This window comes from Scomber japonicus, chromosome 20, assembly GCF_027409825.1.
Source record: "Scomber japonicus isolate fScoJap1 chromosome 20, fScoJap1.pri, whole genome shotgun sequence".
Lineage (NCBI taxonomy): Eukaryota > Metazoa > Chordata > Actinopteri > Scombriformes > Scombridae > Scomber > Scomber japonicus.
In genome coordinates this window covers 13,384,841-13,400,515 of record NC_070597.1, presented here as the reverse complement: position 1 = coordinate 13,400,515, position 15,675 = coordinate 13,384,841, and the positions used below count along the sequence as shown (strand labels likewise).

The window sequence follows — 15,675 nt, the reverse complement described above, 5'->3', positions numbered from 1 at the left end:
TGTTCCCTTGGTTAACTTCAGAAAATAAAATATAGCCATCTTTGTGACATCCTTTGCTTGAAACTTGAATATTTTGAGTCTTTCTATGCCTGCCTGTTGGTTTGAATGTTTAAATCTCCTCAGTATGTTTATGCAGACTGAAAGTCAAGAAAAAAGAAACAGACAATATGCAACTGTATAGTGGGGATGTTGGTATTGGAAAAGCTGATTAGATGCTGCAGCTGTGTGGGAGTTTCCTACAGCCAGAAATGAAGATGGTAATCTTTAGGGTGATAAATAAGTTTAGTTTTGATCTTGATTGACAGTCTTGGCAGCAAATACTGTTTTATAAACTCAACTCATGGAAGTGTCCTTTCTTTTTTTATGGAGTAGATCCAGTTAATATTATTGTGTGGTAAAATGTAACAATATTGAAAACTATTTTTTGTGTTTTAAAAATGCAACGAAAACACCATATTGTACAGGTGATTGGTGATTAAAGGTGGACAATTAAACCTTACAGCTACATTTGGAGAAAAAAGGAGAAAAAAAAAGCCAGTGAAAGTAAAAGACTGGCTGGCAGACTGGAAGAGAGTATTGTTCCTCCTCTCGGATCCTATTCAAACCCTGGCAGCCCTTCACTGCTATCTATTTTTAATGGCCTCTCATTGTCCTTTCATGTTGTAGTTCATCCATCTCTCCTTGTCACTAATAAAGAGGCTAATCCATTAAACATGCTCACTATCTACTCCGCAGTCTAATACGACAGAGTGACGCACAGACGGCCGGATGAAATATTACCCCAACTACATTTCCCACAGTTCTCAGCTCCTTGGGGAGTGCTGGCATTTACCTGGACTGAGTAAATTACAGTGGAGTTATTAAGGATGAACCGTGGAACTGGATTTGTGTTTGTGGACTTTAAATCTACTGGAGGTACAGCTTGAGGGATTTAATTCAATCTAAATTGAGAAAATAAAAAAAATCTATTGGAATTTTTAAAGGAATTGTCTATTTATAAATAGGTACATTATTTACCTTCAGTGAAAACCCACAGCCTGGATTTGAAATAACTTCTGACTTTAATCCAGTCTTAAACTGTGAGATAGTTAAGCTCTGTCACCATCTTCATTCACTCAATGTGCCCGATCCCTTCTCTCAATTAAACACGTCCCCCGTCTCCATTGAGAAATCAGCCTGTCATTCTCAAATCTCTGCTGTTTACTTTGAATTAACTTGTGACTGGAGCAGATGGGCTCAGAGCCTATGTATGTGTGTGTCTATATGCATTTGTAAATCCTTGAAGCACGTGTGGATGACTGAGGAAGATAAACACCATCTCACTAAACCTCCACCAAGAAAAAAATGCTGATCTGTAAACAGTGAAAGCGTGGAAACATGCTAGATCTCTCTATCATGCTGTCATTAGACTCAACTCTGAAACCAAACTAATCATACACAATAAAATCACAAAAGCAGACTTTCATCATTAAAGGTGTTTTATATATAAGAATTGTGAAGCAGTTTACATGTACTAACACTACTACTGTACTTTCTACAGCCAATGTTTGAATGGATTTAATGAAACTTAAAAAAGAAGATAGAGAGACCTTCCCCGACTTCCTCAATTGCCTGTTACTGCCTGTGGACTGATTTCTATGTGAAGGACTCAGGCTGGTTTTGTTGGGAAAAGCCCAATAATGTGACATTTATGCACATTCCTGAGTGCCTTGCATTTCTTCTTTATTATTATTTTTTAATTATTTAATACACAAATGAAAATAATAGACACAAATTCAGAAAATAAGCTAATGTCATCCTTGTGGATTTTTTATGTCTTCAGTACAGTATATGTTTTTAAAGGTTTTGTGAGATCAAGTGTTTCACTGTTGTATTTATTTTTTCAGTATAGATGATGTGTGTGTTATCTATTTCCTCGGGTTCAAATTCTTTTAAGGTTTTCTTGATGCAATAGCAAGGAATAGCCATCATCATCAATTTCACTTCTTTTTAGAGCTATAAGAGATCACTGCACTTAAAATCCAGAACCATCTGAGTATATGGGGAGTTATACAAGGTTGATATTAGTTGGTGTTGTGCTCAAGGATACTGAAACTAAACCCTGGCATCAGTAAGGTGCTAGAGTTTCACATCTTCAGGTAAGTGCAGGTTAATCAGTATAAAACCTTTTGGGAGGAAAACACCATCTCAGCCTCATGAAAAAGCTTGATTGGTTTGAGCTTCAATGAAGGTAAGTTTAGCTCTTTTCTCCTCATTGCTGTGTTGGTCTGATCACACTATGAACCCCAAATACATTGGGAACAGTGTCAAATCTCTGCTGAAATGGGACGTTACTATAAATATTAGCCCACTTTGTGATCGGAGAGACCTGATGGAGAGAAGCCTGTCTTGCAAAAACACACAAGACAGGGTCAACTCTGATCTGGTCTTATTCATTATTCAGCTACTTATGTGCCTCATCCTGCACTAAATATTGACAGATTGTAACTTCTGTACGATCATATATCTCATAAAATCTGTTAATGATAGTGATGTTTCTAAATATTTCAAGTCCATACTCAAATTGATTCCAGATTTCAAAATGACTGCAGTTAAAAATTACGTCTCCTGAATTTACAATGTGGAGAATTGTTAAACTGTTTCATGTTGGGTTTACTTACAATGAGCTGAAACAGTTGAAAGTATTAAAAGTCAGCAAAATGACCAAGAAGCCACTGTTTTGGCCTCAGTGATTGGAAAAAAATGTGAATTGATGAACTAGAATAGAAAGCAAGAAAGATAGCTATTGACTAACGCCCTCTAGTGGTAAATAAAGGTGTGGCACTGTACTGAAAAAGTCAGTCATATGATGAAAAGTAAACATGAAACATGGCAAGGACATTTAGCAGCTTTAGCGGAATTTAGCAGCTTACTGCAGCAGGTTCTAATAAAAAAAGTGGCCCAGCCTGATATAATCTGAAATACAGGTTATTGAGATAAATGAAGATAAATGTATTAATTGAGTAGAAGAAATTTAGTACCAAAAAAAGACAACGTGATTACAGGAAATTGAAATCACTGCGTTTACCTGTACCAACAGTCTTTGAGCACTCTCTATAAGAAGACACAAACAAGACAACAGAGACCAAAACATCAAAAGCTTTCGTATCCAGATTTAGCTAATCAGCAGTTTCTAACAAGCTTGCTGCTCATTAGGCTGTCTAATTTCACTTTTTAGTTTTGAATTGGCACTTCAGCGACAGCGGATACATTAGATAAAACAAATCTTTCCTCAAAGAGGTTTTTACGATGTTATTCTGTGTTGCACTGCAGCCCTGCTTCATGATTTCTGCAGGGGTTTTATTTTTAGACTAAATTCTTGCCAAATGTTGCTTTAATCCTCACAGGTGATTGCACTTGTGAGACACTGCCAGTGTGTTGATGCCATATAAATAAAACCAGATGGTGTCTATTCAAACAATATTATTATAAAAATACATAGCAATGTAGACATTTTACAAGATTTAGTAAGGTTAGTGCAGATAGTTCTCTAGATGTTTAGCTTTTTTTCATCTTCATCAAAACACCAAAGTGAATATCAAGCCAGCAGTTTTCAACCCATCAGAATGATTAATCTTAAGACCGTTAAAAAGTTTGGACATACTTTCTAATTCCCCTCAATGAGAAAGTGTGTCCAGACTTTACCTGGTACTGTATACTGTAAATGTGATTCTTATGGAACCCAGTTAAAGTCCCAAACTGTGAATTACACAAAACTACAATAACTGATTAACAGTTCACTTTAATAAACTTAAATATGTTACAAAAAAACAACAATACAATCAGTTAAATAAACATTTTTCTTTGCCAATAATGAATGATCTGTTTTTGTGTTTATCAGTCTCAAAGGCACAATTCATCAACTCATTCATGAGTCATTGATATAAAAACTGGAGCCATTATATCCAATCAGTCCTCACACAGTTCATATTCTCCACAACTTCTCTTCCTTCTGCCTTCAGGAAACCGTTTTTCCCAAGAGGAAGTCTGCATATTCCTTCCTGCGCAGCACACGGTGCATTTTGAACGTGTTGGGTGACGTGTTTGAGAAGGCCATCATCTGCTTGCGAACTTCCTTGAAAGCACCTTCCGCCACCAGCTGCACCCTCATTGGTCCGATGCTGCCTTTGATACGGAAGGACTTGTAGACAGCCGAGTCCTGCTGGAGGGAAATGTCCAACTGGAAGGAGGGAGGATTAAAATAACAATTTCAAACTAGAGCATAAAACATGCTGTCTGTTGATGATGCTGGCCAGGATTGTCTTACCTTGTATCGTTGTGCCTCTGTGAGGTTCCTCACACCTTTCAGCTCTATAAAGACCTGATAATGAGGATCTGAGCCACCTGTCATATCTCCTGCAACACCATGGAAAAAAACAAGTTATTATAATGCAAGCTGTACCTGACAAACCACTCAGAAGAGTTCATAGACACATATCAAAATTCCAAATTCTGCTTTGACTGAGGCTTATTACCCAGGATGCCGCTCTCTGCACAGCAGTAGTCAACCAACTGAGCTCCGGGCCACTGAGCAACAGCTTTCTTCAACGCATCAAGGAACAACGCCTCAGACACTTTCTCCCCCCGCACATTCAACATCTGTCCCCGTCTGGTTGAAGAAGCAGGGAGAGAATAGCTTCTTACAGTCTGTCTTGTGAAACTTGTGAATGTTTGACATATACAACAGACAAAATGTTATACAGCACATGCACAACAACTGTACCTGTACTGAAACTCAACAATAGGACATTGGTTGTGGAATCCGACTACTTTCACGATGTCTCCGATCCGATATCTGTAACACAGCAAATACCATTCATTTATGCAGCTGTCCCACTCATCAAATGTTCATGAAGTTCCTGGAATTAAACATTTTGCAGGTTGCACACTTCTTAAAGAGCATTTTCAAGTTTTTATTGCATGACAGATTGTCTTACAGAACCACAGAGCATGGACAGCAGCATTAACATCCAAACACCTACGTATGATACAAAGCAATTATGGAACAAAACTTCTCATTTCATAGTCTACAGTTTGACAAAGGTGCACTCAGCTGACATTTGCCCTGTGTGACCCAAAGCACTTCCTAACCTTAACCCTGTTTGAGGCAACAAGAAAATGGAAACAATTCAAGAGAACCTGTCCACGAATACTGAACTAAAGTGAAAATAAGAAACATTTCACAGACCTGAAGAGCCCTGAAGCGTTAGTGATAACGAGCTCATAATTGAGTCCCTCCTTCACGTCCTCCATCAGCAGAGTGGAAGGCGTCTCCTCCTCCAGGCTGCTCTCTGGCAGGAACTCGCAAAACATGGAGCGAGGACACAGCAGGTAGCGTCTGTTTGGCTCCTGAGGCCACAGGTTCACCCCTATGAGACCTTCAGGGCCACATACACACAGAGTTAAGGCCAATAGTGAGCATAGATGAGTTTGTGACTTGCAAAGGTTATGCTTGTATGCCTTTTTTAATGTCTACAACTAGTGACAGTTTTCATTACTGATTGATCTACTAATTGATTTTTTAGATGGAGAAATTATGGTTTTTCTTTTGCAAATTCTCAAAAATGAATCAAATTCCCACTAAAAGACATAAAAACACCTGTAAACCTACTAACCAACCTTCAGTAGCAGCGTAGAACGGCGAGTAGAAAGGTATTCCTTTGCAGTAGCTTTGCCTCAACATTTCCCCGTAGATCTCATTGGAGCCTGAGTCCACTGCTAGCACCAGGTGGAGGTGAGGCCAGAGGCGCTTTGCGATCCCCTGGAAGCCGTCCTGGAAATGGACCCGGAGCTGAGCAGCCCTCTCTGGGTCCGGCTTCATCAGAGCCTCCAGCCTGGCCCTCACCTTTGGATCCAGAGTCAGAGCGCTGCTGACCTTCCCTTTCTCAATGTCCTCTACAAGCTCCTGCCAGCGCTCCTGCGGGACATGGAGGAGATCAGATAGGAGTTACTTCTTTAATCCTTAGTTCATCAAGCAAATTACCAGAGCTTTTTCTTTTTTGGTCAGTGGGCGCTCGATGCTTCACTTGAGATTTCAAACCACTTCACTAGACAGGGTCCCATTGGGACTCAAACCAGGTACGCCTGAAGGATATTACAAGGAGTTTCCACCAAATAAACAACAGGTTGCTGCTGTTGGATGAAATTTAAGATGATTTACTCTTTTTTTTTTTGCCTCCCTCAATTTTCTGAAACATAAAGATTTATATTTTTAGACGATTTCACCTTCATGGATGCATGTTGTGCTTTTTCTTTTTTCAGAATTTCTACTTTCTTCTTTACTCCCTTTGTGCATCTTATCACAAAAAACACTTCATAAAAGAATGATGGAAGAGGTCAAAGCAGAAATAAGTAACACAGAAAGTATTTTCACATGACACACAAGTAATGTCTGTATAATAAATCATGCTGTACCTGTAAAGCAGTGAAAGCATAAAAGACTGTGGAGGCAAAGTTGGACTCTAGTGTTCCCACACTGGGATCTTTTAGAGCAAAGAGGAGATGCAGGTAGAGAGTGTCCTTCTCACTAGGAACCTGGAAATAATCAATAAAAAATATATTTTTAAAAATCACTTTGTATTTGCAGTGAGTGTTAATTATGCAAGACAAAGATATGACGCTCAATAATCACTTGGTGCATCTCACCTCAAAGGCGGGTGCTGGGGTGGTGTAGAGGTTGAGCATGTGGCGGGAGGAAGCTGGTGTGGAGGAGTTTGGCCCGATGGGAATGCCGGCCTCTGACTGCCGAAAAGTCGGTGTGTAGAAGAACTTGGTTGTGCGCTGCAGGCTGTCTGTAGCGGGGAATGCCTGCCGCATGATATCTAAACACACAGCCACTCCCTGGTGAAAACACACACATTATTACACCTTTAACATGGTTCTACATGCACAACAACACAGCAGAAAGAAACTATTATGCTGACCTCAGCTCATGAAGTGCAACTAAAAACTGAGAACAGTTTATGCCAAACTTTAACTTTAAAACTGAATTGTTAACTAAACTTGATGACCCCACACACATGTTTTAGCAACACTCAGCTTCCTGGAGGACATTTTTGACAAGACATTGAAACTATCAACTGTCCAGACACTCATAAGGTTGGGTTTTCACATTTTAGACTTCAAGTAGCTTAATACATATTCATTAGTCTCAAGCAGCGGTTTCACCTGCAGGAAGAACTCAGTGTTGGTGTCCTTGGTGCTGAGCAGCATGGCGCTGGCCCCCGACGTCCCAGAGGTCATGGCCAGGATCAGCGGCTTCTCGGCAATGATCACCTTCTCCTCTCCCACAGCGATGCGTTTGATGAGCTCACGATAGTCCTCGTATGTGGTGATGGGGTGACGTGCCCGAAAGTCATCACTGTCTAAAAAATAACCACAAACAGCTAATTTTAAGATCGCTGTTTATGAGTGAAAACTGCTTTCAGTTATGAACACTGTGACATCCAGTTGAAAGCTTCTAAAATAGCTAGTTAGTGTTCCCACATTTTTATGGACAAGAAACTTAGAGACTTAATTTGGCAGAGTATGCTGTACATAATAGCTAGATTAGCTGCAACTAACAGTTATTTTGTATTATTTAATTAACTACAATATTAGATCTGTATGGAGGAGTGGGCCAAAATCCCTGCTGCAGTGTGTGCAAACCTGGTCAAGAACTACAGAAAACATCTGATCTCTAATTGCAAACAAAGGTTTCTGTACCAAATATTAAGTTTTGTTTTTCTGATGTATCAAATACTTATGTCATGCAATGAAATGCAAATGAATTACTTAAAAACCATACAAGGTGATTTCCTGGATTTTTGTTTTAGATTCTGTCTCTCACAGTTGAAGAGTACCTATGATACAAATTACAGACTTCTACATGCTTTGTAAGTGGGGAAAACCTGCAAAATCGGCAGTGTATCAAATACTTGTTCTCTCCATTGTAGTTGCAGTGCTATAAATAAGTCCCCTGAAGAGTATTTTAGAAAGTCCCCCTTCACAGCATTAACACTATCATACTGCAACTAATGATTATTTTCATTATCGATTCATCTATTGATTATTTTCTCAATTAATTGATTAGTTGTTTCGTTTAGAAAATATCAGGAAGTGGAGAAAAGGGTTGATCACTGTTTCCCAAAGATGAAACCTGAAATGTCTTGATATGTTACGGCCACCAAAGATATTCAGTTTAGTATCATGATATCAGACCCACATATTTGGGTTGTTTTTTGTTTTGATTTTGGAAAATGACTTAAAACAATCATCGATCATCAAGATAACTACCAATTTCTTTTTGCTAAAGGAGCAATTTATTAATTGACTAATCATTGCTGTTCTAATGTGAATAACATGGGGAAAAACAAGAAGAAAATTATACAGTTGGGTCTGATGCCTGAACAAAACTTTCTTGATGGAAGGGCGGATTTGGGGGGAGTTTAGACTTGTGACCTTAAATCCTGGCTCCGGCCCTGCTGTCACTACTCTCAGCATGGCACAGTATGTATGTAACAGCAGTATGTAATGTTACATCACAGACACACAGAGGACAAATCAGTGTCACAGCTGTGGTACAATACATGCAAGTTGTTACCCTACATCAGTTATAAGGCAGATAAATTAAAAATACACATGTTTACCTTTTATTGAGCTAAAATCATACTGTCTCCCATAACATGTGTGCTGGTTTTTCAGCAGGCGCTTCAGCAGAGTCTCCTCTTGAACTTGCTTCACGTTGAGCGTGTCGGCTTCAAGTTTCCGTCTCTGCCGTCTGCCCAGCCAGCCGACCCCCTTCACCGCCAGGTACTGGCTGAGAAGGCTGCTCAGGGTCCTGCTTTCACCTTTCATCTTCGAGCTAATGTCCCTCCATATGAGCGCCATCCCGGCCAGAGAGCAGACACCGATGGCCGAGGGGAGCAGAGGCGGCATCCCTGCAGACAAAACCGGGGTTACACAAGCAACGTAACAGCGGTTAACAGAGCCACGTGAGGGCGCTGTTACTCAATATTACTACAGCTGATAGTCTTATCATGTCACCGTTACAGCAACTTTTCCTTATCATGTCATAGTTTCAGATTCATCTTTTAGTCCACTTACCCTGATTGTGAACTACAAAGGCGACAGCAGCCGCTAAAACCGCAACACAAAGCGCCACAGCTAAGCGAAACCGATAGAAAGCCATCTGGGAGCAAATAAATAGCACCCAAAACGTGTCTACTGTTTTAAATGTTTGTGAGAATAATGATAATAAAGTTTAGTTTAGTTTAGGTGTAAATGACAACGCAGCAACCTGAACTTTTCACTGTCGCAGCCGTTAGCGCTGCTTCCGTGTTTGGGTCATGTGCCGCATTCAAGGCACGTATGAGTTGTTGTAATTTACGAGACTCGTACTATTACGATAAGGAGACTAGTATTACGACTAGGAGATTTGCATTTTTTTCTGAAATCTCTGATATTTGCGACTTGGTACCTAATAATGTGAAAATTCTTGGTACCTGAAGATCAAACTGAGACTGGATATTAAGGACCATCTTGATGACGTTAACGTTCACAAATCGTTAACATGACTATCAATCATCCCATAGAACTTGAACCCGGCAATAGCCCGTTGCGCTGATTGGCTGACTGACAACTGATGACATACGTAGCCTGAGTGAAACAAACTTTCCATCTAAATCCCCCTCACACAGAACTAAATAGAAAAAAATATGAAAGATATTAGAGTCATGCAAAATCCACCATCCCTCCCTCTGGTGTAACTATCTGATCTATTTTACAATAATGTCTCATCATCACAATTCACCAAGTTAGACATGCATACTTGAGTTGTACTATTGTAATAACAATAGTTCAAAGTGCTGTGTGAAATGCAAGAAAGGGAAGAGTCGCTTTAAAGGCTGCTTATGTTACACTTGAAATGAACAGTAATTATTAACCATAATTGATTTATTAGGTATAGAATTAGTTTATTACACAAGTATCTTTCGACCCCTACACTTATGATTACTCATTTGTAAAATAATGTGAACATCAAAGCAGCTGTATCAGAGGTCTTGTGCTGAGCGGCAGAACATGTCCATCTTGCTTCCGGCTATGCATTAGTCCACAGAAACGCCCTCATCAACTCTCCTCTTCAAAACCTGCGCAAAGATCAGAGGAGACTGGTTGAACTGTGGTACCTTTGATTTAAGACTCTTCTATCAATTATCAGTTAGACAGATCTGCAGTTTCTCACCTGTTTCATTTCCTTGGTGACAGCTGATCGAGAAAGAGGATATAAAATGATGTGAAATAGAACTGATAAGCACTCAATGACAGCTTATTTTAGATACTGCATTATAGTGATTTTTGGACTAACCTTCCCAACAGGAAGGGGGCAACACCATGCGTCCATCAACAGGTACACCATGTAGCAGCTCAGCCAGCCAGGACACCTCGGCTGGGTTGTCAACAAAAACTTCCTCTGGATCATCCACACACAGCTCAAACTCTGCCATGAACATAAACACAGAGTGTCTTCATATCCAGCCAAAAATACTATCAATAAAACAATGTATTGCTTTATTAGACTGATTAGCTTCTGCATGTTTCTGTGTCAAAGTAGCAAGGTTGATTTAACAAAATTAAACTTTTTATGTCTTAAATATTCATCTTCATTCTGTTGACCCTTTTGACCTTAATGTTATTCAAATAGATTTTATAAGCTTGGAAGGGACACTGATAAATCTGAGTGGCATGTATTAAGAGACAGAGTAACAAAACCATCAAGAGCTGCACCGTTTTGACCTTTCAGCTGACCTGTCACATAGACATCCTCCTCCTCCTCATCCTCATCCTCATCGTCTATGGTCCAGGTGTGTGTGGTTGTTTCCACTGCAAGGCTGCAGTCAGACATAGAGGATGTGAGGCTGTTGCAGCGGAGTCTCTGTCTTAGACGTGCTGTGTCACAGATGTAGGCCTCTTTGTAGAACTGACTGGCTGCAGACGCACAGAGAAAGACATCCAGGGATTATGTAAGAAATTGATTTACATAAAAGTCCAATATTATCCTGTTTTCATGTTTCTGTTCAAAAACACTTTAAAATCTAAATCGTATTCTTCATTATGGTTTTTTTAATGAAATTGCTCAGTTAAATTGGCATTTATTGAATAACTGTGAAGAATAATTGAATAATAGAGACAAAAAATTTTTCGATTAGCTGTCAAGTGGAGACTTTCCAATAATGTTTCGTCATTTAAATGACTTTAACACTTTGTTGAAAGAGGCCAGTAAGTTTGAAATCAGGTTTGTTTTTGTGGTGGCAACAACTTGAAATAGAGCTACCTTATTTCTTGAGGACATTTGGGTCACTCGTGTGGAAGCTGATCACAAATTTGAATTAGTCATGAACATGTTCAGTTCTTGCAAAGGAAAGCCCTGTGGTGTTAAAAATGAGGCTGCTGACCTTGCATGGCTTCCAGCTGCTGGATGTAGCTGACTGCTTCTCTGGTGTTCATGTGGAGTCTGTGACTGTCGCAGAGGTGCTTCAGGACATGTTTGGAGTGGAAAGCTGAATGAGTGTAATACAGCAGCTTGGGGAGGCACAGAGAGCCTACTGCATGGATTTCAAACCTGCAGCCCTGAAGAATAAGAGAGAGAAAGTTAAGAATAAAAAAAGAGAGAGTGGTGGATGAGTGGCAATGTGCAAGATGAGTGTATTGTTGTATTGTATATGTATGCTTGTCTTTGTGTATCTGTGTGTATGTGTACAATGGTCTTTGAGACTAACCTGGAAAGTCAAGCAGTCTATATTAGTCCAGGATAAATCGTACAACAGAGACTGCTTCCCCTCCACTTCCTTAAGAAAAATCTAATGAGTTCACATTTGTAATACATACACACTCAACTTTATTAGTCACTGTGGAAGACTCACCTGATAAATATGTACTCCTTTCAATGTAACACCAAGAAGGATTGAACATTTAAGCTCTTTTTTCCCCTGAACATGAAATGACAGAAGAAGAAGGTGACTGTAACCAGCTTCAGTCATATTATCAGTGATGCAGCAGATGGATTCCTTCAAGATGTGGAGGGAGCAATTTGTGTGAGTGTGTGTTGTCGCATCTTTAATCACTTGTGTCTCTCATAAGCTTCTCGCCAATAACACAACATAGTGTAGTGATTGAAAGTGAGGAACAACAGCTGATAATATAAGCATGATAACATAATTCGTCTTCTCAGGATGAGCTGCCAGGTTGAGATATTTCCATATCAGGCTAGATCCTCATAATCATGGGAGTAAAATTAAAGGGAAAATCACACAAAAATCAAACATGTCACCCACACACAAATAATTCTATTTCAGTCAAATCAGTAACAATTTCTCAGATTTTTAGTGAAATTGGATCTTTAAAAAACAAATTTAGACATCTACACTTACAACATTTTAAACACCAGAATAGTGTGTGTATAGTAAATTATTAATCTCTTCAGTCAAAATCAGGCCAGTGATGTCTGAAATATCATTTGACATAGAAAAAAGAAAAAAAATCAGCAGCAGCAAACATCTTCACAGTTTAAACTCTTCTTCTGATGGTTTCCTTTAGTTAGAAACATGGACACTATGTGTGCAGTCTGACCTGTCTCATCCTGTAGAAGGTGACTGGTCCATCCTGCAGGCTGCTGGCATCTTTTATAAACTGCAGGATGGCTTGGCTGTGAGACACACCTCTCAGCTCACAGTGTAACACTGGACTATTTTGGAGCAGGTACTCTCTCCCACGACGCTTAATCATCTGGGTGCACAAGCATATGTTAACATGTCAAATATTTTTTATAATTTATAATGTTAGGTCTGAAAGTTCTGTTTTACCCAGGAGGGAAAGTAATCTTCAACAAGAAAGTAATGTCTGTGTTTTTGCTCCTGTCTTTTCTCCTCTCCCTCCTCCTCCACTTCTTCATCACTCCCTTCTCTCTGCTCCAAATCTCCGACTTCAGCTTGGAGCGCAGACGCTGCCAGCTGGAAGAGCAGAGCTTCCTGATGGCGGCTCTGTGAGCACAGCACCTTCTGCCTCAGCTCCCTGTAGTAGAGCTGCTGCACTTTGCTGCTCCTGAAACAACCAAATAAGACACTGAATCACAAAAGAGAGTCTCTGTTTCATGGAGAGTTTTGCTCATTATGAAAAAAGGTCTCTCTAAATACATCCGTGACAGTAAGACACTTTATTCACACATTGTTATGCAGGGAGGGAAGACTGTTCATGTTTGTATATGTTCAGGAAGAGAAATAACTCACATTATTAGCTGCCCACTCTCAACATAATACTGCACTCTCAGAAACAAGATGAATGGGACCTGTAAATGTAGAAAATAAAGACATATTAACAAAGTCAAAGAGAAATATTGCTCATTTGAGAAAATTGCATTCTGAACATAATCTCCATTGTCTAGATAGTTAAAGAAACAGTTTGTGTAAGATTAACAAGATTTTATAAATCTCATTCAATCCTTTTAATATGAGAAAATACACAATAAATTATCACTGTTTGCCAATGTACATCTTTTAAAAAAAAGGGGGGGGGGGTGCAAAGCTTTAATTCAACACTACAAAAACACTTGAGAGAAAACAACTCACCATCAAAGATCTTCTACTCCATCTTTTGTCAAAGTACTTGCTCAGCTTATGTTCCAAATCAAGAAAGAGGTATTCATTATCTGAGGGAAGAAATGGACACATAAAATGAACATGGGAAACATTAAGTTCTGTGACATACAGTTTATATAATGTGATTTAACCTCCTTTGCTTACACTGAGAGGTGAATGACTTTCTATCCTCTCTTTGTTCCTGTAAATTAATTTATTATTAGCTGTCTCCCTAAATCTCAGCATTCCTCATTAAATGAATTCAAAACACCTTGCACCCAACTCCCACACACACTCTTACTGACCTCTGAGAACTGCCAGGCCAAAGACTTGGAGATCACTGACACCAAGCTGCTTCAACACACTGTTCAACACCTCTTGGCCTCTGGCCCGCATCTAAAAAAACACAAACAAGAACAAGAAGCAAGATATCACACTGTCTCTGCATTTTTATTAAATATTGGATATCAGACACTTGTGTGGTGCGACCCCTCCCTGACCATAGATACATACTATAAAATCTACAATTACTTGATTTTCTTTGCATATTTTAATAATTTAACTGTCAGGATTTGTGTGAAAAGTGTTGTTAAAACTTACTTCTTTTTAAAAATTGTTTATTGATTTTGAAGTGTACAAACAGAGACAGAACAACATCAGGACACCAGGGGACAAACCAATAAATGTGTGGACAAAAAAAGACAAGAAGAAAAAGCGAATATGGAACCAAAATAAATGATAACAAACAAAACATAAAAACACCCACATAAACATCACAAAGAGGCAGAAGGTAAGTACAAAATACTGCGTCAAGAGTCAACAGGGATAATGTCTAAGTAATGGCCAATTAAGAGTGACTATACCCAGTTATTTCAGACCAAGCTAAACTATTTAAACCCCTCATGACGAGCCTGGGCCCAATCTTCTTCAATATAGGTTAACACCTACTTTGACGAGTTTGCTCCATAGATAAGAAAGAGGAACCACCTACCTACAAAAAGCTGTCAACCCTTATCCAGGAAGTTTAATCATTGTAGGATTTAATGAGCTTTACTGTCTCATACTACTGCAACAACTACTACTAGTAATAATAATAATAATACTAATAATAATGATAATACTACTACTAATAACAATAATACATTTATTTGTGTCACCTTTCATACAAAGTGCCTTACAACAAAATAAAATAGCTTCACATGAATTTGCAACTCAATGGTGGTAATTTGAGATCATTTTGGAATATAAAAAACAGTAGATCAAAAGTAGTAAAATCAAAAAGTCCTGTTAATGCCCAATTTAATTAAGAATCTATACATCTCTACTTCTTTTCAAATATTGCATTATGATCTAAAACATTCAATAAATAAATAGTGTACATGACTTTGAAAGCTACTCACCCCGACTGTACATTCCAGGTGCTGCTTGTTGGGCAGAAGGATGCACACGTGTCGTTTTTGCTTCACCCTCATGACCACAGTGGCTTCAGTGCATCTCAGCCCTTCATATATTCTCCTCCCGTCCCACAATGAACAATCCAGCCCTCCTCTTACGCCTCTGCAGCCGGGCATGCAATGACCTCTGACACAGCATTCACTGTGAGCTATGTGAAGGATATGTATATATATATATATATATATATATATATATCCTTCACAAAATGAACAGGTACTCAGTATGCAGTGAAGTGTTTGCTGAATATGTTTGGGTTCAAGTCATTTGGTGAATATTTTCACTTAACCTTCCTGTCGTCCTCCCGGGTCAAATTGACCCCATCTGTTTTGACTGTTCCTTCTTTCCTTCCTCTCTTTTTCCTCCCTCCCTTCCTTCTCTATTTCTTTCCTCCCTACTACCATCCTTCCTCCCTCCTTTCTTCTTTCCTTCCTTCTCTCTTTCTTTCCTCCCTCCTACCATCCTTCCTTCTTTCTTTCGTTGCTTCCTCCCTTTCTTCTTTCCTTCATTCCTTCCTCCTTTCCTTCCTTCCTCCCTCCATTCCTTCCTTCTTCCTCCCTCCTTTCCTCCCTTC

At 39.2% G+C, this 15,675-nt stretch overlaps 2 protein-coding genes across 2 annotated transcripts; both read right to left on the bottom strand.

The window, feature by feature from the left end:
- Positions 1 to 3,763: 3,763 nt before the first annotated feature.
- On the bottom strand, positions 3,764 to 9,341 carry ghdc (GH3 domain containing). Its single transcript, XM_053341325.1, has 11 exons — positions 9,124 to 9,341; positions 8,667 to 8,957; positions 7,207 to 7,403; positions 6,685 to 6,879; positions 6,454 to 6,573; positions 5,659 to 5,956; positions 5,228 to 5,417; positions 4,763 to 4,834; positions 4,515 to 4,648; positions 4,307 to 4,395; positions 3,764 to 4,219 (listed from the first exon to the last, which is right to left on the bottom strand). Exons 1-11 carry the CDS (start codon positions 9,206 to 9,208, stop codon positions 3,998 to 4,000), a joined length of 1,893 nt encoding a protein of 630 aa, XP_053197300.1. The 5' UTR covers positions 9,209 to 9,341; the 3' UTR covers positions 3,764 to 3,997.
- A 783-nt stretch (positions 9,342 to 10,124) lies between these two features.
- On the bottom strand, positions 10,125 to 15,121 carry LOC128381102 (FERM domain-containing protein 6-like). The gene is made up of 13 exons (XM_053341054.1): positions 15,050 to 15,121; positions 13,955 to 14,045; positions 13,641 to 13,720; positions 13,302 to 13,360; positions 12,879 to 13,116; positions 12,646 to 12,801; positions 11,940 to 12,005; positions 11,796 to 11,864; positions 11,468 to 11,646; positions 10,825 to 11,000; positions 10,385 to 10,516; positions 10,262 to 10,284; positions 10,125 to 10,166 (listed from the first exon to the last, which is right to left on the bottom strand). The coding sequence occupies exons 1-13, from the start codon at positions 15,119 to 15,121 to the stop codon at positions 10,125 to 10,127; spliced, it is 1,383 nt and encodes a 460-aa protein (XP_053197029.1).
- Positions 15,122 to 15,675: the final 554 nt, after the last annotated feature.

What these genes read in the sequence shown, in the direction of transcription:
- ghdc (XM_053341325.1), bottom strand. Translation starts at nt 9,208, where the DNA reads ATGGCTTTCTATCGGTTTCGCTTAGCTGTGGCGCTTTGTGTTGCGGTT. An exon ending in TGATTTTAGCTCAATAAAAG is followed by an intron (nt 7,404 to 8,666) that starts GTAAACATGTGT and finishes GTTATTTTTTAG; the next exon opens with ACAGTGATGACTTTCGGGCA. An exon ending in TGCAGAGAGCGGCATCCTGG is followed by an intron (nt 4,396 to 4,514) that starts GTAATAAGCCTC and finishes ATGGTGTTGCAG; the next exon opens with GAGATATGACAGGTGGCTCA.
- LOC128381102 (XM_053341054.1), bottom strand. Translation starts at nt 15,121, where the DNA reads ATGAGGGTGAAGCAAAAACGACACGTGTGCATCCTTCTGCCCAACAAG. An exon ending in ACCTGGAATGTACAGTCGGG is followed by an intron (nt 14,046 to 15,049) that starts GTGAGTAGCTTT and finishes GTGTTTTTTTAG; the next exon opens with ATGCGGGCCAGAGGCCAAGA. An exon ending in TAGACTGCTTGACTTTCCAG is followed by an intron (nt 11,647 to 11,795) that starts GTTAGTCTCAAA and finishes CTTATTCTTCAG; the next exon opens with GGCTGCAGGTTTGAAATCCA.